This window comes from Scomber scombrus, chromosome 13 (genome assembly GCF_963691925.1).
Source record: "Scomber scombrus chromosome 13, fScoSco1.1, whole genome shotgun sequence".
Lineage (NCBI taxonomy): Eukaryota > Metazoa > Chordata > Actinopteri > Scombriformes > Scombridae > Scomber > Scomber scombrus.
This window is the reverse complement of record NC_084982.1, coordinates 13,624,387-13,649,967: the sequence shown is the minus strand read 5'-3', so window position 1 is coordinate 13,649,967 and position 25,581 is coordinate 13,624,387. Positions and strand designations below refer to the sequence as shown.

The 25,581-nt window shown below is 41.4% G+C and overlaps 2 protein-coding genes across 2 annotated transcripts in view; both read right to left on the bottom strand.

Annotated features, from left to right (window-relative positions):
- LOC133992529 (dedicator of cytokinesis protein 9-like) overlaps nucleotides 1-4,706 on the bottom strand; it is a 79,807-nt gene extending 75,101 nt beyond the window's left edge. The window contains exon 1 of the mRNA XM_062431175.1: nucleotides 4,457-4,706. Within this exon, the coding sequence (XP_062287159.1) occupies nucleotides 4,457-4,573 (117 nt within the window). The 5' untranslated portion in view covers nucleotides 4,574-4,706. The remainder of the gene's footprint in view (nucleotides 1-4,456) is intronic.
- Nucleotides 4,707-7,153: 2,447 nt separating this feature from the next.
- The window catches only part of LOC133992601 (FERM, ARHGEF and pleckstrin domain-containing protein 1-like), a 50,196-nt gene continuing 31,768 nt past the window's right edge, over nucleotides 7,154-25,581 (bottom strand). Inside the window, exons 11-31 of the mRNA XM_062431286.1 lie at nucleotides 25,043-25,157; nucleotides 23,384-23,531; nucleotides 23,183-23,278; nucleotides 22,932-23,095; nucleotides 22,724-22,792; nucleotides 22,541-22,634; nucleotides 20,462-21,656; nucleotides 16,755-16,939; nucleotides 16,363-16,452; nucleotides 14,807-14,940; nucleotides 13,814-13,895; nucleotides 13,473-13,710; nucleotides 13,251-13,381; nucleotides 13,056-13,124; nucleotides 12,515-12,604; nucleotides 12,120-12,202; nucleotides 11,590-11,702; nucleotides 10,686-10,849; nucleotides 8,329-8,436; nucleotides 7,409-7,560; nucleotides 7,154-7,307 (exon numbers count right to left, since the gene is read on the bottom strand). Of these exons, the coding sequence (XP_062287270.1) occupies nucleotides 7,226-7,307; nucleotides 7,409-7,560; nucleotides 8,329-8,436; nucleotides 10,686-10,849; nucleotides 11,590-11,702; nucleotides 12,120-12,202; nucleotides 12,515-12,604; nucleotides 13,056-13,124; nucleotides 13,251-13,381; nucleotides 13,473-13,710; nucleotides 13,814-13,895; nucleotides 14,807-14,940; nucleotides 16,363-16,452; nucleotides 16,755-16,939; nucleotides 20,462-21,656; nucleotides 22,541-22,634; nucleotides 22,724-22,792; nucleotides 22,932-23,095; nucleotides 23,183-23,278; nucleotides 23,384-23,531; nucleotides 25,043-25,157 (3,602 nt within the window). The 3' untranslated portion in view covers nucleotides 7,154-7,225. The remainder of the gene's footprint in view (nucleotides 7,308-7,408; nucleotides 7,561-8,328; nucleotides 8,437-10,685; nucleotides 10,850-11,589; nucleotides 11,703-12,119; nucleotides 12,203-12,514; nucleotides 12,605-13,055; nucleotides 13,125-13,250; nucleotides 13,382-13,472; nucleotides 13,711-13,813; nucleotides 13,896-14,806; nucleotides 14,941-16,362; nucleotides 16,453-16,754; nucleotides 16,940-20,461; nucleotides 21,657-22,540; nucleotides 22,635-22,723; nucleotides 22,793-22,931; nucleotides 23,096-23,182; nucleotides 23,279-23,383; nucleotides 23,532-25,042; nucleotides 25,158-25,581) is intronic.

Below are 25,581 nucleotides of genomic sequence, written 5' to 3'. Positions count from 1 at the left end.
TAAACACCAACGATTAAACAAATATTAAAATCTTCTGTCAACTGACAAATCAGTTAATCAACTTGCTGTTTAAGCTCAAATCAATGTAATTTTCAAAAGGACACTACCTCTTAACAATATGGTACCATACTGTATATGACGCGCTATTCAGCAAAATCCATCTTTGAGGCAAATCAACAAACTAGGCGGAATTTTCAAACAAGAGTGAAAAACTCCAGCCGGGCTGCTGGCTGTTATGTAACATCATCATGACTATTACTTTCTGTTCCGAACTGTGTGATTGCGTAGGGCCGAATGATTTATACATACTGCAGACACACTGAGGTGGTGGAAAGTTTGATTGGGATTGTGTAATTTTGTATCAAAGTTTGGGGCTCCTTTAATCCACAGCATGGGACACAGAGAGAGTCTCTTAGTGGAAGCATTAGTTACTAGAGCAGCCTCATGTATTATTGATCTGTTCAGAGAATTCGTCTGCTCTCCCATCTCTACCTCCCTGGGTTTGTTCTTGTACGATTTACGGTTACAGCTTATGCACCCTTTTAGTCTGCGTGCTGATACCGAAAGGCCTTATAGGAAGAGAGACAGACAGGCAGAGGAAAACAGAGGAGGTCAAGCTGCTTAGGCCTCACAGAACATAGACAGCCCTGTAATCTGACTGGCTTGGTCCTGCAGCATATGTGACAGCCAGCATCCACTCCACACACAAGACACTGCAAAATGTTTGCTTTCTTTTGTATCGATTTGGTAAAGACTTCCAATAAATGACATATGATTATGGAACCTACAAATAATATTAGACTCACTCATCTAAACTCAGTTGTAGGTTAATCTTGAAAATAAGAAATCCGGCTCCACGGCATGGCGGAACATGACCTAATCCCAGTGAACGATCAAAGGAGGAACTTAAGATGTAAGGTTAAAAAAAAGTCCCTGACACACTTGCTATATTTGAAAAGTTCACATAGCACACACCCACTGGAGTTATTCCCAGGACTCCCACATCTTGGGAAAATGTTCAAAGCCTGCAAAAAGCTGAACATCCAATGTCAGCAGGTGTGATGCAATCAAGAGGGCAAGCATAAACACAGAGTACAGTCTTTTTTATCAGGTAAACCAGTAGAGGCCACAGTGCAGGAGGTGACATCATTGAAAGTGCCTCTGCTTCTTCTACGCATTGCAGCAGGAGCTCATTACTGGCAATATTTAACTGGAGCAAACACAATCTAAAATGTAGAGCAGTCAAATAGAGCAGGAAGAAGAAGCCGCACAGGTAAGTAGCACAATTGTTCATCAGTCATAATTTTCACATGCACAAAGACCCCCAAGAGGCTTAGAGTAACTTGTTAAAGCAATCAAGCTTGCAAATGTGAATCTTAATGTTCCATAATAAAAATGACAAGGCTACGCAGCAACATGCGTTCTCTGTTGATTAACACCAGCTTTGCAATGACATTGGGTGCATACATAAAAAGAAAAGTCAGGATCACACAATAAAGCCCATAGACTTATTCCATTGTGGTCCCTTTGGGGATGGGGGTGTGCAGAGGAGGGGTGAAAGATGGCTGATCTGACAAGGCAAGAATGACATAAAACCATAAATCAAAACAATAAAACGATACACTCTGCAAGTTGTTCACTGTATTAACAACATCAATCTCTACCTCAGTGCTTTGTTGGACAATGTGTGGACCTACTCAACTCGCTAATAACTAACTAATTAAAAACTCTGTACATCAGAGATAAATACATTCATATATCAACATTACTTCACAGCCCTCTGGGTCTGTACATATTAATTAAAATAAATAAGCTACATCAAAACAAACCAATAAAATAAAATATAAAGAGGCAGTCTATTATCAGATATAATATCCTACTGTAAATAACCTCTCAGCCAATCATTAAGTGCCAGCTTGAAAACCCCCAGGCTGCTTATGATTTTAAGATTTCCTGGCAGTCTATTCCACAGACTAACATATTACCTCTTTAGCTGCAACAAAGTTCCCTTCCCTAGTTTACTCTTAAACCTGTGAGGAACAAAGTGAGGTATGAAGATAGGCCATTGTACTATAAACAGCAAGCATAGTTGAAACAAGGAAAGACAAGAACTTCTGCCAGGGTCACCACTGCTTTCCTGTCCAGAAATGTTTCAGCCTGACCACATGATCCTGACACATGGTTATCCAGCACACAGTCAAGGTGACTGACTCCTTAGCTGCAAGTGTAGTATCACCAACAACATAACAACCAGGGGACCTTTTCAGTTTTATCTTTGACCCAAACAACATAGATTATGTTATTCCTAAATGGAGTGGCAGTTTGTTAGCAGTCATCCACCTGCACTCCTGCATGTTGTCCAGAACACACGTGAGAGTCCCACTGTCCCTTCTACTTATACAGTGATTCAGTTGCGTGTGTGTTGTGTGTGTGTGCTGGCTATGGGCTGCTAATGGCATTGCTCCAATATAATGACACCCATCTGGTGTACAGCTCCCTCAGGTCAAACACATACCAGGAACATTGTGGATCTGAGTATATCACCATTAGGTGGCAGGCAGTTAGGACTATTGATTACAATTACACAACAGCCCCCCAGCTGGATCATACACTGTATACACTAACTAAACATTTCCAACTGCCATTGATTTGTTATATACCCTTCAGCCAATACACCAATGACATGTGCATGCTGTTGAGTGCAGAGCCTCCACAATTCTTCCAATTCTATGCAAAGCCAAGGTGGAAAGGCAGCATCCTGTGTCGTTTTCAAAATGCATCATCAGCACAACAAATTCAAAGCTAATGACAGCAATCATGGAGCTAATAGTGTTCTCAGTATGCCCAAAGTGTGGAGAAACATAGAGATGGCTCAGCTGAGGGCTCTGGCCTATTACAAGTCTCTCTGCTCTCCACTCTAACAATAAACAAAGAGGCTCCGGTCAGTGTGTGCCTTCGCGAAAATGCACAAATTGTTGGGGGACGTAGATAAGTGCACTTCACTAAGCAGAGAAACTGCTGTGTGACCAGTGGTGACATGCTTGTACTATGTAGTATGTTATAATCTAAATGTGTTTCTGGGCTTTTAAAAAAGGACAGAAACAAGTTCCAAGTTGAAACCACATTATGGTGGGTATCAGAATGGGTGACAATCTCCCTTTTATATTCCCTGAAACAGATCCCTCCATTCCTACTGTGGTATTTACATGTTTCATGGAGGAATTAATTACGAGCTGTGTGGACAGCGCTCTTGTGTACAGCCACATTCTTGTCCCACTGAGAAGCTCCAGCGAACTCTATACATATGTTTACTTCTACAGCTCACACACTGTATCTGCTCAAAATGTTGACCAACACATGAACTGCTGATACTGCCGAACACAGAAAGAAAGTCCCGTGCAGTGTTTCTACATGTTAGCTCAGTCCTTCTAAGCATGATGATTTCCCAACATACATATTTGTATCCACTTCTGCTCTCCTCCCTCTGGCGTCTCTGGCATTGCACCAGAGTGAGAATGAATAAATAATATGAAGGTGTGGTTGGATGTCTGGGATCCTGACTCAGGATTCCATTTCCCTGACAGAGAGCCTGGACGGTGTCCGTTTCTGTTACCTAGCAACTTCTTCCAGGAAAGCTGGAACAATCGAGATGGAACACCAAACACCCATACACTCGTACACAACAAAAGGCTTGACTCCTTTCCCCCTCCCGAGCCCCTGGAAAAGTGATACTGAGGGGTAAATGCAGGTCCTCGTCGCCCAGATGTTCCACAAGAAGAGCACGTTTCGACTTCAGCATTATGTCACTATCACTGGACACTTTATAGGCGTGTCAGAGGCATGAAATAGAAGCCACTTGCTTTCCCTTGTGAAGAGGTACTATGTCATTACAGTGCATCCCTATGAAAACTGATGCCATTGCTGACACCAGGTACAAAACACCTTGATCGGGCACTGATTCTTTACAGGCCCTAAAGGAAAGAAGACACTTAAAATAAATTTAACTAGTGAGACTGAAAGTGAATGTTTCCAAGAGCACACAAAGCAGTGTGATTTACTCTATGAACTACAAGCAACAGAGATAATTGTACAAGCTTTTTTACAATCAAGATCCATATAAAATGTTATAAACCACTTCATTTCACCTATCTCAATGTCCCACAAGTAAACCCTAATTCATTGACAACAAATCATCCTCCCTCTTACACATGTACAGGTCAGGGTCACTCGCTTCATGAGATGACCTGTAGTTTTTCCAAACTCAAAGCCCACATGTGCTCCCACCCAGATGATCTAAAGTCAGCTGACTCGTTGCTGAAAATATGCGTAAAGCAGGTTATCGCCTGCTCCACAGAGGTTTACAAAGACATGATGATGGAAGTGGAGGAGGAAAGAAGAAGGAGGAGGGGTATTAAGGTGGCGGAGGAGGAGGAGGGGTATTAAGGTGTGTACTTACAACAAGCACGGACGTCCTGACCACTTCAGAAACACTTTGCCTGAGTTCAGCCGCCGTGCCAGGTTTACCCAAACCCCGCGTAAATTTCCTGGTCTCCGGGTGCGCAGGAGTAGACATCGTTGCGCACCACTTTGCATCAATGGATCCTGTCCACAAGTTACATCAACAAAGTTTAAAGGAAATTCATCACCGGTGTATCCGTCTTTCCGATCCACACTACTGCGCACCACGAGTTTGAAGCTGGGTCATGTTGTGGCGTGGCTTCTGATTCACTCCCACTTCTCGATCTCATGCCTTTGAAAAGTCAAAGCGTGCCGCATTATTCCGGAGCTCTGTCGTATTCCGTTGTATTTATTGTTGTCATGATAAAGTACCCTCTCGAGGAGTGTTTCATTGGTCGTCCAACGCCAGACAGGAGGTGTATAATCTGTGTCTCATCGGCGCACTCCGCCCCTCACCGGCTTAAAGGCCTGCCCACTCCTGACTGGCTGCCGCCGGGCCTGGACTTTGGACAGCAAGCACTTTCAGTATGAATGACTGAATCAATATATTGCTATTACCATGAAACACAGAGAGAACATGTGCCTTGTGTCTCTCCTTGGGTCTTTGAGGCATCTGAATACACATTTTTTACCTCACAGTAGAACACATTTTAACAGAATAACTGGAGGAAAGGGTGAGTTAGTATCATATCATGTAACATAATAAAGAGATAAGACTTCTAAAAATCTCAAATTTGTGACAAGGTAACACTATATCTGAACTTCACGGGTCATAATCAGCTGATACCAGAGAAAAAACTAAATGAAAAACTTTTTCTTAAACTTCCAATGAATGAATGGAAAAGGAAAGTAAAAGGATCTTTTAAATTCATAAGATACAATTAACTACTACTACCACTACTACACACATATATCAGATGTGGTCACTTTTACACAGACTTACTTTCATTTCCTGGAGACTTACGCTGAACCTAACCTTAACGACTGACCCCAAAAATCAGCTTTTTCCCAATTGGGGACAGCACTTTTGTCAGTTAACTGGCCCCAAGTCTGAAATTTGTCCACAAAAGAAGCCGATGACAGACCACACACATTTCTTTATCATGGTGCCTGAAACACTTAAATGTGACTAAAACAGTCAATATGCTTTGATTAACACATATCATTTTGATATTGTTATCCTTTGTAAACAAAATCCTAATATTTTCTTCACATTTTGTAATAATGTAGGATTAATGTGACTAAGATTCTCTACACCTAGACTGAAAAATACAAATGTGTGCGCACAGGCGGTGTTGGAAACTCCCTTTTGGATAGTCAGGTTTGAGATCAGTAAGCTGATATCATATTTGACCAGTTTGTGCATGCAGGGATAGGCATCAACCTTCTGTTGACATGTAGAGCTAAATGTAGGTGTAGGAGAATTAATTAATAACATGAATCCATTTTGGTGAGAGGACACTCTGGAGAAAACAGGCTTTATACATTGCTTACTGGTTTTACTGTACATTGTTGATACATGTTATAGGGCACTGTGGTTGTGGCTGACTGACGCCTTGATCAATGATGCCATCTATAGGTCACAGCTGTAAACACACTGGAAAGCTGAGCTTGACGTGATACTGTTAAAACATCACATTCTCAAAAATAAATAAATAAATACACAAGCAACACAAATGTAAGTTTGAATAATTTTTTTTTTTATTGCTTTCATTTCCAAAGAGCTCTCTGTTGTCTGGAAAAACGCTGCATATCTGAGCAGAACTGAGGTTTTCCATCTCAAATGCTTCACTGCAAAACCCTGTCAAATGCATATTTCCATTCATTAAGACCCATAAAAAGATCTGGTATCTGTATACGGGAGCAGCCTAAGTTCAGTGAGGGCAACGGCGCTTGGAACTGAAAGTTTCTATTTAGTTTCACACATAATCTTTAAAGCTTTCAATTACACTTACATTCATAATACAATGATTATGAACATACTCACATTTCCTCATACAGTTAATTTAAAAAAGAAGCAAAACTTAGATGTATTTATACAACAAAGATCAGCAAATAGAATATTTACTTTACTTGAAATGGCGTTAGTGTTGATGGCATCTACCCCGGCCACTTACTGATCAATCCTAGGGTTATGTCAATAATACAACAAAATAGTTTATATTTTCATCACTTTTTTTTTTGACAAGAACACATTGTGCTGGGCCGGATGTGGACAGAGCATTAACTTTTAAAGGGTGGCCTGTTTGACATGATTTTAAATTTCATGGTATACAGTATAAGAGACACTCCTGGTCTCCAATGTAACAAAATAGCATTAAAAAGTCCAGCACATTGACATAAATCAGTTTGGCACTGAAGTTGCAGGACATTTTCAAAGCAGCCGTTTTCAGTAAATGCAGTGACAGTTTAACCATTGACGAAAGAATGCTGAATATTTTTATCAACATGTTCCTGTTGTAAAAACAACCAATGACAACATGTAAAACCAGAAAGATAGGAAGTGGTTCAGACCATTAGAAAACAGTATAAAATGACATCCTTAAAAAGAGGTTTTAGAGTTGAGTAAAAATGCCAAAAAATGCAGTCTTTGATGCAGTCTAAACCAGCGGACATGTCACCATTAAAGCATTAAAAAGCACCAAATGTGCATGGACACATGTACAAATGTCCCAGATATGTGTAGACAGAAAAGCAAAGAGTCCAGGTAACAGGAAGGGCAGATGCCACCCAAGGGAGACGGCATGTGGAAACAAGGTGAGCCAACTCAGTGAGGATGGGACTCTTTGCTGTTCAGCACACGAGCTCGACTGGTGGGGACCGTTGCACTGCGGATGACCTCCATCCACCTGTGGGCAGAGAAAAGATTTAATTAATCAGTCCTCTGGTATCCAGGACGCAAAAAAATATATCTTAAAAATGTCAATCTGGACGACTGGGGGTGCCGTACCTTTCAAAAGTGTATTCACTCTCCGATCGGAAGTAGTAGACATGGGACTTGAAATGCAGTTTAAAGACATAGTCCTTGTGGATGTTTTCAGACTCTGATGGGATGGTGACAGAGTAACCCAGCAGAGGGAGGCTGGCAAGTGGATAATCGTCCTGAAGACAAAATTGAAATAAGAAATCAGATTAAATATATACAAATAAATCAACAACTGAGATACAAATTTAAAAAAATAATAAGATGTATACTGAAACTACAGCTTAGTAGCATATTAATGCAAATATGCCAAAGTAATCATACATTTTTACTGTCTTTAAACATTTTTTTTTAAATTACGTAAGTGTGCTTACTTACTTACTACAAATGTTCAGTTTCTCTTACAGTTGTTCCCTAAATTCTCTCCTCTAACAGAACTACAATGCTTTTCTACACTAGTCTTAAACCTTTGTTTTTTAAACATGCCTCTTGCATTATATTGATCTTTTACAATGACCTGTACACTTTTGAAATCTTCCACATCTGAATTGTTGCGCCTTTAATAGACAGTGGATTGGCTGTGTCTAGATAAGTTGTTCTTTGTAGTATGAAAATAGTAATGTGTTATAATATGATGTATTTTGTGCGACTGAAAAATAATTGAATGCGTCTATAGAAGCTTAAAACTCACAGTATCTGTAGCTCAAAGAAGCCCCCAAACATTTTCTCAAGGTAAAAAGGCAGGATGAAAAACTGCATGGGAAAGTGTGTCCACCTCTAATGTAGCAGACAGATTTGAAATTCTGCACAGATGTGAGATGCTTTTAAGCACAGGGAAGTGTAAACAATTTGACTGGCGCAGATTGAGGAGGGAAATGAATGTGGGGAAAAGGTTGTGGTGTGTTCCCTGGACAAAAAGCAGGGATTTGAAAGTGAATGTTTGTCACCTGGTGAGACTTGTAGAAAAACAGGCTGAAGTTGGTGAAGACCACCCAGAGCTTCTGCCAGCCGTTGCTGTTCTTGAACTTCCTCAGTAAGTTTCCTGACAGCTGATTCTACAAATACAAAAGACAGCGAGTTTGAAATCTGCAACTTTATAAATCTGTAAACATCATAAGAGCACTATTAACATACTTGAATCACTAACTGAAAATGTGGAAGAGGGATTCAATAAATTAAAGGATAAGTCCTTCACTATTCCATATTTTTCTCATTGTCAACAAATCCAATGAAAAGACTAACACTCAACAAAGGATAAAGACTACAAACAAGTACTGCCTGTGTTGTTAATGTCAGGTACAGCATTTGTGTCAGTCTGCCTCCAATGTTGTCTATAAACTATTAAAAACACCTGATTAGCTACACTAGCACTGTCTGCATGTTCCTTTATTAGGATGAATGTGGAAACTGTAGTTTATTTTGAGCTGACCACACAGACGTTGTCCTGCTGCCAGAAATACTCACTAAAATGTCAAATACTGTATTTTTTTAATCTGTGGCTGAAAATAGTCCGCCTCAAAATATACAATTTACTCCTGTTTGAGAAATATTTGCTAAAAATAGTGTTGAGCTGCTTTAAGTAAGCATTTAATCTCTTGAAAAAAAGGAAGTTAATTATTTGTGACTTGCTTTGAAGATTTACGTCTTCAGTGGGAGAGTGCCACAGAAAAGCAGCAAAGTCAGAAACTACAACATGGTGACATGGACAAAAACAACATTGGTTTTGGTTGTTTCATGGCAGTTGTTAGTATACAGTATACAGTATATGACCGGCCGTATCTTTTTTATTCTGTACTTTTGGATAAACTTTGAATCTACTGTTGCTAAGCACTTTGAATTTGTTTTCAATCCCAATGGTTTAAAAGACAGATTTATTAAAAAACAGGAACTGCAGTTGTTGGCTCTTCTGTTACTGTATATTATGTTTAATGATCATTTTGCTTCTACAATGGAATTTAAACTGTGAATCACAAATGTCTATAAAACCAATCAAGAGGTAACTAATCTGAACAGTATGAGGCACCACAGCAACTTTAATTCCATGTTTTATTTCTTTAAAGCACTTTGTAACTCGTCTTCGTAAACACACACACACAGGGCCTCTCCTGTCTGCCTAGCTCCTTTACCTCTAGACTCCTGCAGGATTCACTAAAGCAGAGGCTCTGAACACGGTACCAGCAGATAACACAGAGAGGCACTGGTCCCTGGCCACTGGGGGCCCCCACCGAGGGGGCCTTATTCTCACTGACTGGACTAGGGTCCTCTACCACGGAGGAACGCACAGACGCATGGGGAAAAGAGAGGGAGAGACAGAGAGAGAGAGAGAGAAAAAACAGGAGGGAAGGACAGAAACACAAAGACTGAGTAGGTGAAACACAGGCATGCAGTAGCAGGGATAAACACGAAGGCCGGCAGTGTGTCCAGGCAAAGCTGTGAAGAGGACGTGGTTACAACTACAGAGGAAGAGCAGAACTAGATCAGGGCACGGCTGGGTTCTAGAGAGCTACATCCCAAAACAGGATCAGTTCTGGTGGTGGGAGATGAGGACGTTTTAGCACATCTACGTACTGCTCCTCTCTATATACGGACAATCAGAGACTTCAAGTGCAGGGGAGGAAGAAAAAAGGAACAAACCACACAGGAAAGCCACAGTTGTGAGTTAAGATAAGGAGTGTTAGCCAAAGGAAGGAAAGGTGGGAACAGTATCGTCACAGAGTTTGCAACTGGAGAGAATTAATAGCTTTAGTATAAAGTGACTGACTGCAAAACCCCTAAGGCCTATCATTCTCAGTTTTTAACAATTTGTAAGTGAAAATCTAAAAAACTGAAAAAAACCAACTGATTTTCAGCTGGATTATATGTCTACACGCAATCAAAAGTTGTTGAATTCCTGCTGCAAAAAGCTGCTATTTTTAAATTTAAAAAAGTACTTTTGTGATGAGCTCAGATAATAGAGAAATAAAATAGAAAAAATGACTAGAGAGCATGCATTACATTTGCAGCCACATTTCTATATTATTTGAACTGATTGTTACAAGGTTTTTTAAAACATACAAGTAAACAGAAAATGAAATAAGAGAATAATGGGCCTTAAAGCCTCTTTGCATCTATTAACTCACAATAGTTAATGTACATATTTAAGCTTAGAAATAAATAGATACAGTGATGGGAGTGGGATACTGTTCCCACAGAGAGATTATTACAGTGATTTAAGATACAGCAAACACTCATAAACAGAAATAGAAAACAACAAGGCAGGAGGGGAGGGGCAGGTCTGAGGTTGAGGTTGAGGTTTGGCTGGTACCTCCATAGCTATGCTAAAGTCCACCATGGACACACTGGTGTTCCTGTGCCAGCACACGTGCACCATGGTGTTACCACGGTGAGGGGTGGGCCTCTCCAGGGAGGTGTGTGATGCTGTCATGTCGTCCTCAGACTCCGCCTCCACCGAGGACTCCTCAGGGCATTCTGGGAAAGTCAGGAGGTTGTTACTGCTAGACAATGAGCAGGATGATGAGGGGAGAAGGCGCTAAAACACAGACAATGTGAGATCATTCACAGATCGATGCAAACCTGTCAGTGAGCATCTTATAATGCATTAAATCAAGCTACAGAAGGGATTAGTCTGTTTCACATTTTTTTTAAAGATTTGTATCCTTTTTTCAGGGCAGCAGTACAAATGAATGTTTGTCATAGTAACATGGTTATCATCTTGATTGTTTGCCAAACATCAAGAGAGCGGGTCTTATCCATTCAAGAGGGCAGATGCCAGAGGGAGAGAGAGCGGTGTGCTGCTGATAGCGTAACACTTTTCTGGTGCAACCTTGAAGGACGATGAATGATAACCCTCATTCCTTAAGTTTTGTTTTGCTTCTGTCTGTGTTTACTTGTTAACCAAAATGAACTGAAACCAACACTGAGCTAAGTGCATGACTGACAACAAGAAGAGCGTGTGGCCAAATCAGGTGATGCTGCGGGCGGGTAACAAATCAAGCTCATCTGGGTTCAGGTAAGGTTTGCATTCTTTCTTGATTTTGGCAAGTGAAGGCATTCAGTGTATGTTGTGGCCTGTAAATACCTGGCACATCCATAAGGTAAGGTGGGAATAAAATCCCCTAGACTGAACAACAAACAGTTTCACCACTACTTCCTGTGGTGTGACAAAGTGTACATATCATATTCAGCAGTAGGTTTGTGTAGTAACTTACTGTTGTCAGTCAGATTGCTGGTTAGCAGGTCAGATGAAGGCCCATTGCTGTTTTTTGCCATCTCTATCGCCACCTTTATGTCCTCCATCCAGTTCTCCATCTCGGTCAAAGAACTACATGGAGAAGTGCACAAATAGAAAAAACGTCCCATGAGCAAAACAGTCACAGCAGGAAAGCCGAATGGTTAGAAACTGTTCTCTTAACATGTGTTTGATCCATGTTTGTATAGGTGTCCTGCCAAAAAACACTAAGCCACCATCTGCTCATTCATGGAAACTGGATGAACAAAATGTTCGTTTGAAGACAGGAAAATAAGTAATTTATTGCTTTTTGTTAGTAAAAAAGTGTAAAAATGATTTTCTAGTAGTCTGTGATTATTTGTGATGACTTAACGGCATCTGCAGAGAGTGCACGTCTGACAATTTTCAAATGACTCCACACCAAACCCTCCAGAGGAAGCACATAGTCACCCTGAATTAATTTCAGATCCAGGTACAAAGCCTCCATGGGTTGAAAACTGCTGCTCTTACCTCGCTGCTACCACCACCGACTGCCTCTGTCCAACCAATGTGAAGGCATGAGGCACACCCCACTCATCCTCACTCTCTCTGATCTAGAAGAAGAACACAGAAAAAACATTAGAGAGCAGCGGTATCTAGGACAGCGAGCACCAAAATAGACAGAAAAGGAGAGAATGAGGGAGGGAGGATGAAAAGACAGTGAGAGAGAAGGAAACGTAGGGTTGGCCTGAAAGTGTGTGTGTGTGTGTGTGTGTGTGTGTGTGTGGGGGGGGGGGGGGGGGGGGGGGGGGGGGGGCAGATGTTGAAAGGGCTGCAGTTCAGCCATTTGGTGCAGATTATTTTCAGTAATGACAAACTGGTGACAGCCGTTTCAAACACTTTGTGCTCCAACGAGAGATACTTACTGTCATGCCATGGAGCGCCAGCTGCCCATGCATTTTGAACTGATTGGTTGCCGTCATCCCTCGACTCGTGTACAAAATGACGTCATTGAACTATTGCCAGAAAGGCAGAGGAGATGAAAGGGACAAAAAAGGAAAAGAAAAAAATGTAAATAGACAGTCTTACAAACCAAATGGCAATGAGTTTTTTTAGGCTCAAATTACCTTAATGTACTGTATATAAGCAAGTAAATAATTCTGAGTGGGCACATGTGCTTCTGTCTGTTCTCACACCAAACAACTTGTCATAGCAACTACAAAATATATAAACTTGAACATAAAGTAATAGAAATATTAATGATTAGAAAGTCCCTGAAGAAACAAACAGTGAATATAAATGAGCAAGCATGTGCTATTTTTCCCTACAAGAACTTTTGAAGTTGCACTACACTATGCGTAATGTATAGCTGTAAATGATGAAAGCGTGATTATTTTTTCTACTGAGATCACTCAGCTAAATAATTAGTTCAATAACACAACCTAATCTGAAAGAGTGAGGAGTTACCAGGAAAAACATTCGTTGCTGTAGGCCTTTTCCAGACAGTTTGCTGAGGCAGCCTAACCTGATGAACTCCTGAGAGAAGAGAAAACATGCATCATTCATTAGACGCATATTGAACTGTACTGGAATAAATTGTTATATCAAGTAGATGTTGGAAAATTCAAATATGGTATTAAAAACCTCAATCTTTAAACTCACCCGACCAGGAACAACAAGATTGTCAGGGCCAATCAAATCCTTCCTCAGCTCCAAAAGCTTCTGGAAGTTCTCCATCTTGATTAAGCTTCCCTGGAGCTGGTCCACCACCTCAGACACATCTGCCAGAGCAGCTACAGACAGTATAATGTGTTTTAGATTATTCTGCTGTACTGGAAAACCTACAGTAAAAATATTTGAAAACACAAAGCGTGGGCCTGCTACCTCTGCAGTCTCTGAAGTCCACATGAGTAGCTGGGTAGTGTTTGCACAGACGCTCCAAGATCTGTTTGTAGTGAATGAGGCGGTGCAGAGGCCGCAGAATGAAGACATTGAGGGGGATGTAGCAGACTTTTTGAAGCTCGAAATCCCTGCAGAGACCCTCTAATTTGCGGGACGCCCTGCATGCCTTCTCCAGCTCCAGCAAAACTTCAGACTGCTTATGCAGGTTTGCTGTCAGCGGCTATAGACAGATTTAAGTTGAAAAATGGCACACATATATGGGTGTCAGTGCATTACTGCAATTATAAATACACTGTAGAATTCAACAAAGAGTAGTGCCTCACTTTCAAGCCTTGAAGGTTCTTTAGCATGACATCTCCAATGCGCTGGTAGTCTCCTTTGATGTGAGCATTGGAACGTCCTTCCCTAAAGCAGATAAACATCAGTAGTTTTTATCTCTAAAACTTTACAGAGCGATTGCAGACAGTGAGTTAATTGACTAAGCTACACAAAAGCACTTAAAGCTTATTGATTATTCAACAAAGTGTCAGCTCAAGCAAGAGACATTCCAATAACGTTGGTAAGAGGTCTTTAAACTTAGGAAGGAAATCCACCAGCAGGTGTCTCCCTTGAGCACATCTTTCCCCATACAGGGTGAAAGAGTAATGGGCTGCCATAACTGGATTCATTCAGAATATTTGATTATTTGGTATAACATGATAACAGCAGATCAACAGTTCTTTATGGAAGCATTTCTCAGTCTGTAAAACACACCTCACCTCGTCTATGACAAACAGCTTTCTAATCATTGCCACAACAACAAGGTACATACTGTAACTACCAATATTTGAATATGCAAAATAAAAAAAAGACACATGCAGCGCTAGATGATTTGCATACATATTTGAGTGCAATTCCTATCAGCAGAGTAGACTCTTATATTACTTTCAGTTTTAAATTGGATACGGGTTTTGAAATAAAAATACTTCATGTCTGTAGTATGGCTGTAAATTCTGACAGCCTAACGAGGCTTATGCATCGCTGCCTGCATGTCTGTATGTGTGTGCATGTGTGATTCAGTGTGTGTTAGATAAAGCGCAGCATCATTAAGGAGATCAGACAGAAGAAGCCCACCGGCTAGAAAAGGCTGGCTTTGGTGCAGCATGACTGTTGCCATGGAGACAATAGCTCCTAAGGTCATCTAAGGGACTGAGTTGCCCTCTCAGACTAAATGCCAAAAAAACTCATTAAAAAGGAGCGTATAAGTTGTGAAAAATTGGACCAAAACCAAACTAACACATCACTGGATGTGTTCAAAACCCTGCAGGGAGTCTCACCACAGAGCTAGCCGCTGCTCCACCTCCCTGAGAAAGCCTGTGTGGAACTTGTGCAGAGGCTCGAAGGTGGACAGGATTGTGTTCTTCAGAGAGTCTGGAGTCGCCTCATCCTGCCCTACAGCACTCTGAAAAGACTGAGATCACAAATAGAAAAATATAGTGAACACATGAGCAATTTAACATGGTGCAACTCAGAGAATTATGAACCGTGAACATCTCTTGGGTAAATTTAGAAACCAGAGATGACATCTTTGAATCTTTCAGTCGGTCTTTGATGACTTTGAGAGTCCACAGTCTCTCCACTCTGACACGAAAGGGACACTGTGATTCCACAATTACCAAAAGCGATGCCAGAGGTATTTTCTGGTTCAGAACAAATTGACCAGTTACTTGGATGTGGTAAGAATGAAAAACTTTAAAAATGAACAAATTGAGTATTAACCTGGAGTCCAATGTTAGCTCTTGATGAAAGCAGGTAACTCAAGTCCAGATTTTTCTGGTCTCAAGTTTGTACAGGGTTGTTCAGGCTGATCAAGATTGTAGAAATACTCAATGATCAATGCTATGCTAATGCAGATTTTCCCAGGATGCCTCCAAAAGCCTTCTGTCTGTGTTTCTGCTGTTGCACTTCAGCCTTGCAATGTGTCTTAAATCTTTTAATTGCCCTAGGATGAATGGAAGAATCAATAGCCAATCATTCTTAACACTGTTGTTTCATTAAGTTAGATTAAAACCAAACGCTGCATGTTGTGCATCTGGGCACAGCAGACAGAAAAAGGCCTTATTAAAGTGACGTGATGGGAAAGGGAAGTGGGTTTTAAGAAAAGTGAGTGTTTCTAGAAGGGCTTGAGAAGAAGGCCGGGGGGGTACCAGCTGTTGTTCAGATGACTTCACCAGCAGCAGCCAGTGTACGGGAAGGAAGGCAGCACGCACAGCTGAAAAAAGAACAAGGACGAGAGCCAACCCAAATATTTATGAGATGTGTTAAAGGCTTCTCTGAAAATTACAAGATGAAAAAGGCTGCAGCTTTTAAAATGGTCAGCGAGAAAGGAGTGATGCATTTTCTCCACATGCATACCCCAATTCAGACAACAGCAGCTCCGCCTCTTCAGCACATCCTCCTCGTTTGCAGTTGAAGGAGTGGTGCCGTACATTTAATATCCATTTAATATCCTGTTTTCTGCTGCATTTCCATTGAGATATGATCAAATTAAATGATGTCCATATGCTTGTACCCTGCCACTGAAATCTAAAAAGGAGCAGACTGAAACAGGGAGTCTCAAGCAGAGGGAACATGCAGCTGTATCCATCTTTAAACACAAACACAGTTTAGTATTCACGGCCTTAAGTGAGAGAGATAAATGCATTTCAGAGCACGAGCGTAGTGAATGAATAAAAAATTTATTTATTCCTGTGTCACTGCCTGCCTGTGTTTTGGCGGGCGCTCTGTGATGGAGCAGCTAACCGGAATAATCAATGTTTTCTCCCCAAAGGACATCGCAGGAGACAACAAACAGTACAGCAACGTGTTAGCGAGGGAACTTGGTCTGTCTTACCACAGTCACCACCTCCAGGTCCTTCAGATACGTCCTTTCGGTGGTCAGCAGCTCCTTTGCAATGAAGTAGGCCCGATCTGTTGGAAACCTCTGCAAAGGTATAATAACAAAGAGAGGACACTGAGTGAGAGCAACTGAACTATCCAACTACAGTTTTAAGCAAGTCTAACTAGTGTTTGGTGCTTCACCTGTTCTTTGGCCCTATCTTTTGGCCTATTTCATTGAGTGGATTTAGTGGGAAATACTCAGCTTCGGTTCCAGTGGAGCATTATTTAGGTCAGGTAATCTAGGTCCACAGTTGTTTTTGAGCATATGACAGTAGCTTTAACTACTGAAAAAATGTAATAACTTTTTGGATTTTTCTAACAAAGGCTCCTCATTAAGCAACAAACCTTCCTGCGAACCTCGTCTTCATCATCAGTGCGAACGCTACAGGCGTCATTGAGGAGAGGGCTGGTGAGGGGTGAAGGCTGCCGGTCGTCAGGACTGTGACTGCACAGATCCAGTGACTTCTGACCATTGACCATGCTGTGCGAGTGACCAGAGGATGCGGACAGATGAGGGCTGTTGGACACCACTCCTGCATGGGGGTCAAGTAGCAGCAGCAGTGAGAGGAGAAGAAGCCAGAAGTTAAAGGTGATTCAAGTATGCATGAAAACAATATACCAGATGTGGGCTAAAATCGTCTTAGCATTTGCATTCAACTACTTCTAGAATTCAAATGGAGTCAAGTGTACATAATCAGTCAAGGTTTCAAAGTTCAATTTCAAAAACATTGTGGTGATTTTTGGTTAGTAATTAATGTAGCTTTGAGTCATAATCCAACAACCTTTACTCACTGCGCAAGATTTTACCAAACAATTATTAACAGAAGCTGTCTGACCCAGGTTCAGTCTTTCTCAGACACACAAGAAAGAACATAATGATGTTCCACTGGGGATTTGCCTTTAGAAAGTGGAAAATCAAGCATGACTCACTCTATAGACCAGACAGGTCTGACAGCCTTTGTGCAACGTCAATCAATACACAAGCTGAGACACATACTGCAGGATGATCAAGAGGAACAGCTTGCTTTGTGTCATCTTTACCCTCAATGCCCACTGAGCTTACTTACTATGTCTTGGCAGAAACTTGCCCACCTCTCTCTGATGTCGTCTGGTGTGTCAGCACAAAAACACAGATTACATACACACAGACCAGTGCAACTCCGGGTTGGAAACTGCTCAACTCTTTTTTACACTTAAGAGGAAAGGAGTGGAAACCACAAACTCAAACAAATACTACAAGACTGCTACAAATGAGGGTAAGTAGCAAAACTTTCTACAGTCATTCAGAGGATCTACCAATGCTACAACACTATACTACAGGGAGTCAAACGACAATGCTGGGGCCACAAAAAGAAGATTCTGAAATCTCACTTCATAAAGGTCATCTTTATTGACTCTAGTGTGACATATACATTGTTAGGTTAATATAAATCTGGAAAAAAGCAGCATAAAAAGGTCCAGTCAGCATCTGGAGTGAGTGAATAAATGAGAGACTGAGTGAGAGACAATAATAAGAATTCATGCAATATCTACTATGCCAAAAATTAAATTTAAAAAAGATCATTATAAATGTTACGATTTTAATAAAAAGCCTGGTAACACTTTGATTCTGTTATTGCTGGTAATGAGTAAACAATACTCAGTCAATGAATACTAATCAGTTTTACATTCAGTTTACTTGTAAGTGACACAGTCAGCTGTAAAAAATACTGTATACTAATGTGCTGCAGTTCCTACTCATGGTGCATGTCTTTGAATTTGCTAACATGAATTCTACCATCTATAGTATGAAATTGTGAAATCACAGTGAAGTGACGATGAGCCCTAACTGTAAATTACAATACATACAGTACATGCAGAGAGCCAGAGCAGAACAGCATGATGTGTACCAGGCTTCAGTCCTGGTAAGTGCAGCAGTGGTTGCAAACACACACAAATCTCACCCACAGACCTGAGACTTTTTGTCAACCCACCACATAGTTTCATGTTAGATGGATTGGAGTTAAATTAACAATTTTATTAATTTTCTATCTGCTCTAAAATTTTAGGTCTAGGTCTATGGGGGAACTTTGTGCACCAGACTGGGTTCCCCTCGCACTTATCCAGTAACTCTCACAAATAAAGTATCCCTCCTAGATTTCATGTTTAATAATTTATTAATCTAATCCTAAATTCAATGTGGACTATAAAAGTATTTTGAAGATTAGCTATCGATCCAGGAACCACTTAAATATACAAATAAACTACAAAATCTCCCAAAAAAAAAAAAAAAAAAAAAAAATGCTGCGTGACGTCAATGCTAAAAATGTCTGGGAGCACCGCAAAAGCAGCTGACGTTGATGGATGAGCCAAGAGATTTGGTGCTTTGAGGTGTTGCCCTTAAACTGCCTTTCACACATACACACACACGCACGCACACACAAATGCGCATACTAAAACCTGACTATGTCTTCCTGCATATTACAAAACTCCTGTCATCCTGGTCTCTCGTCTGGAATTATTAACCGTTAGCTGGATCACTGCAGCAATGGAAACCCAGTTGCTGGTTATCTGCCCCACCCACACACACCCACCCACCCACTCACCCACCACCACAGATATTGAGCGACAGAACAGGTTTACATGCAATTGCAGCTTGAAAGAAAAACAAGACAAGATATATATGACAGTTTCATGCTGACAGACAAGTGTTTACATGGGACAAAGAAACAGAAAGAACAGAAATTTGACATAGAGATCATCACTTTCTCAAACGATGAAACAACACAAACAAGAGGACAGAAGTGCAAAACAAAACTGAAAAGGGGACTAAAAAATATGAAAGTGCAGTGCTATTTTGCTAAAACGATTGCATACTTGGCAATATTTGGAAACAAATAAATGTGTGGACATCATAGCTGTAAGAGGACTTTGTGAGGATGATACCAAATTACCCAGATTGCCAGAGATACTCGAGCATCAGTCAAGTGCAGAGGGGCATGTCAATAGAGAGCGCAAGAGCAATAAATTGTTGTTGAGAGGCTAAACTACCTCTGAAACATCCTTTTCCATTCACCCCAGTCTGACCATGCCACGGCTGCTCTTTAATGCAATTCTATGATATTCACAAACATATCGTGGAGTTACATGAAGTCCTACTGTTGTATTTATTGTCTATTCCTACCATGTTTGTGACTAAAACATGACAGGTAACTGGTGTTTCTGTTTCAAGTAAGAAAAGAGCAGAGACTACTGTAAACATAAACAATATTGAATACCAATCAAATGCTCAAAATTGGTATTTGCAGCATATGGATTTGTTTCCACTCCGATATAAAATACTTTACACAGGACATACTACTCTGAGTCACAAGTCAGATGCCAACAAGAAGACAACAGGATTATTATTACTGCCACAATTAAACATCCACAGGTCTTTGAAGACAACAGAAGATCAAGATAAAAACCTTTGTCTATGTCTATGGACAACTATAGGATGATACTGTAGGTTTATTTCCCTATTGGAAGTCATAAGGCATATTAGACATAGACCATGAACCAAGCATTTACTCTACAAACAGTGTTGTAGACTTCAGTCCAGCAAACTCAAATAATGTGTGAAAAAGTGCAACTGGAATGATAATTTCTCTTTTAATCATCCTCAGGTTTTAAAGTTGCAAAAGCAGAGCCACTAATTCTCTGCCATCGCTGTAGTGTTTTAATTACTACAGTAGCTGTTAAATGTTAAATCCTAACATGGCACTTGTGTTGATATGCAGGGACATGTTAATACAATCAAAGAACTGGGAGGCTGAAAGGTAAAGCCCCTCGACAAATGATAATACCCTCAACAAATTCCTTCCTTTATGCAGTCTTGCAAAGGGAAGCACCTCCCAATGAAAGAGAGATTTAAGCTAGACTCAGCCTGTGCTTTGGTAGGAATGTGGAGAGTTGAGTACTCCCCTGACAGAAATAATCTGTCACCTAAATGGACACTTTTTTCCAGATTGCACCATCCTGACCCAGAAAAACCTTTTCAAACTCTCTAGCGGAGAAGGTTTCTGTGCACTAACAGCTGAATATCTGTCCATCTTCCTCGTCACTGAAGGCATGGCATCTGTCCTCATCTGCCTCCTCATCCAACTGGAGGCTGCCAAAGGAAAACTTGTTTCTAGGTATAGGGGAATTGGATTTGGCCTCCACTGGATTGCCAAACATGAGCAGGCTGCTGCAGTTGCCCCTGTTGGTTTCCACCTCAGACTCACTGGACTCTGAACCACTTGTGGTAGAGCAATCATGCATTTGAACTGCTCCCAGATGTGTGCCACCAGCCTGCCCTAAGCGTTTCTTCCCTTGATTGGATCTGGTCCTGCCCGGGGCTGAGAGGCCGTTTGCTACCATACGGCGCTCAAGAGCAGCCATACGTTCAGCCCGAGACAGGACAGGACGCGATCCTTGGCCTGGCGAAGATGTTCCCTGGTTTGGGTCTGTGTCAGAATGGTGACGCACTTTGTGGAGCTTCTGTAATTGAGGAGAGTGGCTTGGGATAGGGGAGTACCTACCCTCGTCAAAATGAGGGGGAACAGAGCAGTAGCCATTCTGCTCAGCGTGACTGAGGGGTCTAGCTTGATGGAAGGAGTCCGTGGCAGGACTGGTGGAAACACTCATCTGTGGGACTATCTGAGGCCTGCTGCTATGCCTTTCTCTACTATGACCACTGACATCCACCATAGTGCTATGAAGAGGACTTGGGTGTGACCTTTGGAATGACAGCTTGGCGGACTCATGGCTCATGCTGAGTGATGGTTTTGAGGAGGAAGGGAAGTCCCTGTACAACATCCTACCCAGATAGTGCTCCTGCTGGGCCTTCGTGGCCTCATTTATGCTCCCAGAGCCAGAGCCAGAGCCAGACCCACGGCAAAGCATGGCCTGATCCCTATAGCTGGGATTCGACCAACTAGCCTGGTCCCTGCCCATATTATATTCACTATCTACATCAGTGCAGTCAAAGTGGGGGATAGAAGAGCTGCTGCTTTTAGCAGCCCGAGATGCTGGACCTGTATTTAGATGTTCTGTGTGGGCCTGCCGTGTTGAGCCTCTTGTCTCCTCGGTCCTGGACACAGACCCCGTTCTGTCCTCATGGCCATTTCTCTGAGACGGGCTTGCCCTCGTTGTCCGCGATGCAGAAGGGTCTTCTGCACTCACCAGCACTGACTCCTTCCAAGGACGCCGAGGAGGAGAGTCAACTCTGTCCCCAGGAGCACCACTCTGACAGAAAGAAGCAGATAATCCAAGCATTCAGTGTACATTTTATTAGTGATTATGTTCAGTTCAATTACCAATGGTAATTAAAAGCTAGTATTTTTACATAAAGGAACCCTGTGAAGTTTTTGACCCCTGTGGGACCATGACGCACTGTTTTGATGGTCAGGTTTGTATCCTATGCTCTAGTACCATATGTGCATGTACACATTTCTGTACAGGGCTGGCACAAATACCTATTCCTGCTGGTTTCTTTATCGACAGTTAGTGGTGATAATGTGCCAATAAATGTATCTATACTATACTTGTAAAAGGCAGGGAGGAAGAAGGCTGCTGGCCAATTTAAACATGGATGTAAATCAGATATACAAGTTGACATACCAATGTCCAACCCCTTTAATGCAACAAGGAACCCGAATGTGCACCAAGCAGAGTGACAAGAAGTATGAAGCCCTCTCTGAAGAGGGCTCTAACAGATGGTTTTACATGTTTGTTTGTACACCTTGGCAGGCTCAGGAACTCTCCTGTAGCGCAAACTGCCAAGATCTGAGCCTGCTTTGAATCCCAGGGGAAAGTTGAACAGTCTCCTAATATAAATAAAGAAATATATGAACAGTTCTTCTTTAGATTTTCCCTTCCTGTTCCAATAACATATTACAATAAAATTATGTACAAAAAATATGACCAGGAATTACAAAAAAGTGTAATCTATTGAACAATGCAGATTTTAAAATACATAAAAAACACAATGGCCTTTGATAACTTTCCATGTGAAATAACTGTGTGTAAGACAGCTCCACAGGATACCATTAATGATATGATCACAATTACATGCATAATCTGATGCGAGCCATATGCAGCTAACTGTACTCAAAGACTGAGACACTCACTTCTGTTGGCACTTCATGGTGGCGTGGTGAAGGCAAAGGCGACAGACGGACATTGTGTTGGACCCGACTGTTGTGTTGGACCCGACTGTGTTTCCTGGCAGACAGGATGTTGAAGGTCAGTGTTATACACTACGTGTACCTACTCCTACACCAAATATGTCAAACGTTTGTGGAGCCCTTTACCTTTCAAATGGGATCTTTTTAAACTCAGACTCCTTCACATAATCAATCACCTGCTTCTGTGTACGACCACTGAAGAGACAAGTACAGGAGAGACAATGATGAGTTATTGGGCCAGAGCTGTACTACACTGTTAATGTGATGAGCAGAAGCTGCTGTGACTGCAGTCCTGGAAGACTGGCAGCAGCTTCAAAATGCAAGCACTCACTACCTGAATCTGAAGGAGGATCCTCGTGTGAACAGCACAGGCTTGGGCTTCGCCTTAGGTTCCTCAAATAGGCGAAAGAAGGCGTGGTATTCGACACAGATCTTCCAGAAGACTTTACAGCAGTCCCTGCTGGCCATCAGAAACTCCAGCGTGTCCTGATATGAACTCTGGGGCACACATAAAGACATAACTTATAACAACAACTACTGATAGGTTCTGTATTTTACACAGTATGTTTCAGTAAGTTAACTTACATTTAAGTCTGGCCTCAGCTTGATGAGGAAACGTTTCCTCTTGAAGCTCAGTTTACGCACTTTAGACCAATTGAAGGCGTTTATCTTTGTGTGTCCCTGCAATGATAAAAAATGTAACTTTAACTCAGGCTTTAAAAACACTTGATTCTTTCATCAACCATCATCAAATACAGTGTTGCCCCACAAACTAGTGTGACTAACCTGAAAGACCAGGACACCTGTGTGTGCCACAGCAAGGCTCAGCCTCGTGCCTTCACGGTCCTTGGCAGGGTGGAGGCGAATCCCATACATCTCTAGTTTGCGTGCCACTTCTAGTAACTGATAGTCTGATTCTGCTGGTGTTTGACCTCTAGAAAAAACAAAACATAACAGTAATAACTTAAATGATAAGCCTGGGGATATTTTATATTTTACTTATTGTCAACAAATCCCATAAAAAGATCCAAACCAACAATTAATCAAAACCAACACGTCATTCATTTAAAACGGGTATTGTCTGTTCTGTGTCACTAGCCTCCATTGTTGTCAAAAAACGTAAAAACATATCATCATCGGCCACATAATTTAATCCATATATTTGTATTGTGAAAAAGGTGTTTGTGTTCAGCAAAAGACTATAGTGGACTAAGCAGCAGTGAATTAAAACAGAGCAAAAAAGGGCTAATTTTACTTCCAGATTTTAGCACTTTGACTTGCCCGGTGCAAACTGCAGCCTTCATTATCCTTTCAGCCAATTTTAGACAAATAAATTAAATCTTGGCTCATCATCCTGCTGTGTGTCTCAGAAATTGAGGTGAAATGAGGCATGTCCGAGTGGATACAGGATTCTCTTATTTATCTGAGCTTTTGGAGTGGGGGTGGAAGGTTGGGGAGGGGTGGCAAAAGCTAACTAACTTTGTGAATTCTTATCGCTGGATAAGCCTTCCTGTTTCCTGTATGTGGCACTTAATAAGAGATTTAATTTAGCATGGCACCCAGCCAGCAGCACTGCAGCTACAGTTATCAACTACAGTAAGAAAGCCTTAAAGGGAGGAGAGGAGGGGAAGGGGGTAGGGTTGGGGGAGAGCAAGTCAAAGAGAGCAGTCATATCTAATGGCGCTCTTTTCATGTAGCAGCCGCCCACTGTTTGTCCACTGTGTCTTTGGTACAGTCCACTGTAACATAGAGATGAGACAAGGGTTGGCAAAGCTTTGGCTTGCACTCACACCTGTGCACTGATGAGGATATTTTGAGGGAACATGGTGGGAGGAGATCAGGAAGGGTTCCCTTAATGTGCTCCCAAAAACACACAGCTGTTAAACTAAAGGCAGATACTTGGAAAAATAATGACTGATATGTTCAATAACAAACTTAACTTTACACAACTATTTGCTTTAAACAGCTGAGAACAGACTAAAACAGCAGTTGTCAGAGTAGGTTAAAAACGCATGTTATCAGCCATTTGTTGGCTTGGAGGAAGATTTCAGTAATTGGTCGGGAGAAACACAACCTTTTGTTGATAGAGTAGTAGACAAACTCACATCCACTCCTAGATACAGAAGGTGTGACAGAGTACACAAAGACTAGCTTTTTTAAAGTCGATATAAAGAAGTGCAAGTGGCACTCTGAGAAAGAACCCATTCATGCGATTGTTGCTTTCCTGAATGGGTCACCTGTATAATAAAACTTCCCCTCCGGGACATATACAAGGTTGAAACAACTTTTCTTGTTCATGGAAAAAGAGGAAACAATAATCTGTGTCAGCCATGGCTTCAGTGACCTTATGAATACAGCTAAAAACCAACTACTACAGGATCCCAGGAATGTCTTATTTATAGATCAGCACAGGACACAGTCTTGATTTAAGAGCAGCCAACTCACATATGCTTTGAGTGAAACTCCATTATCTTATCAATCAGAGGCATTTGTTCTGGGATGTAGTTATTATTGAGGAGGTGTGACCGGCACTGGCTCTCCTCAAAGTCCCCAATCTCAGCTGAAAAATGAGAAAGGAAAAGGTACATGTTATTGCTGTTATTGGAATAAAAACAATGTGATAACTTGACGTAAAAATGTGTTCTTCCACAAGATATTACCAAATATGGTGTTTTTTGTGATAAGAATTGCTCTTATTTGCATGTCTATTGTATATGCAGACACAAAATTTATATCATCTCCATCAGTGTGCCAGTCGTCTTTGATCACTATTGGGACAGCTCCCATGGTAACAGAAATGTCAGGTTATGAAAATGCACCATGGTGTGTGTGGTTGCTCTGAAGCAGTTCTACAAGATTATGTTCAGGCATCCGGCTGAAAGGTATCCATAGTAACACAGAGATAATCAATTTGCAACAGCGCGCAGTGTGCTATATGACAATGTTTGATGCTAAGCTCTGTGACACTTATCTGATCAGTTGAC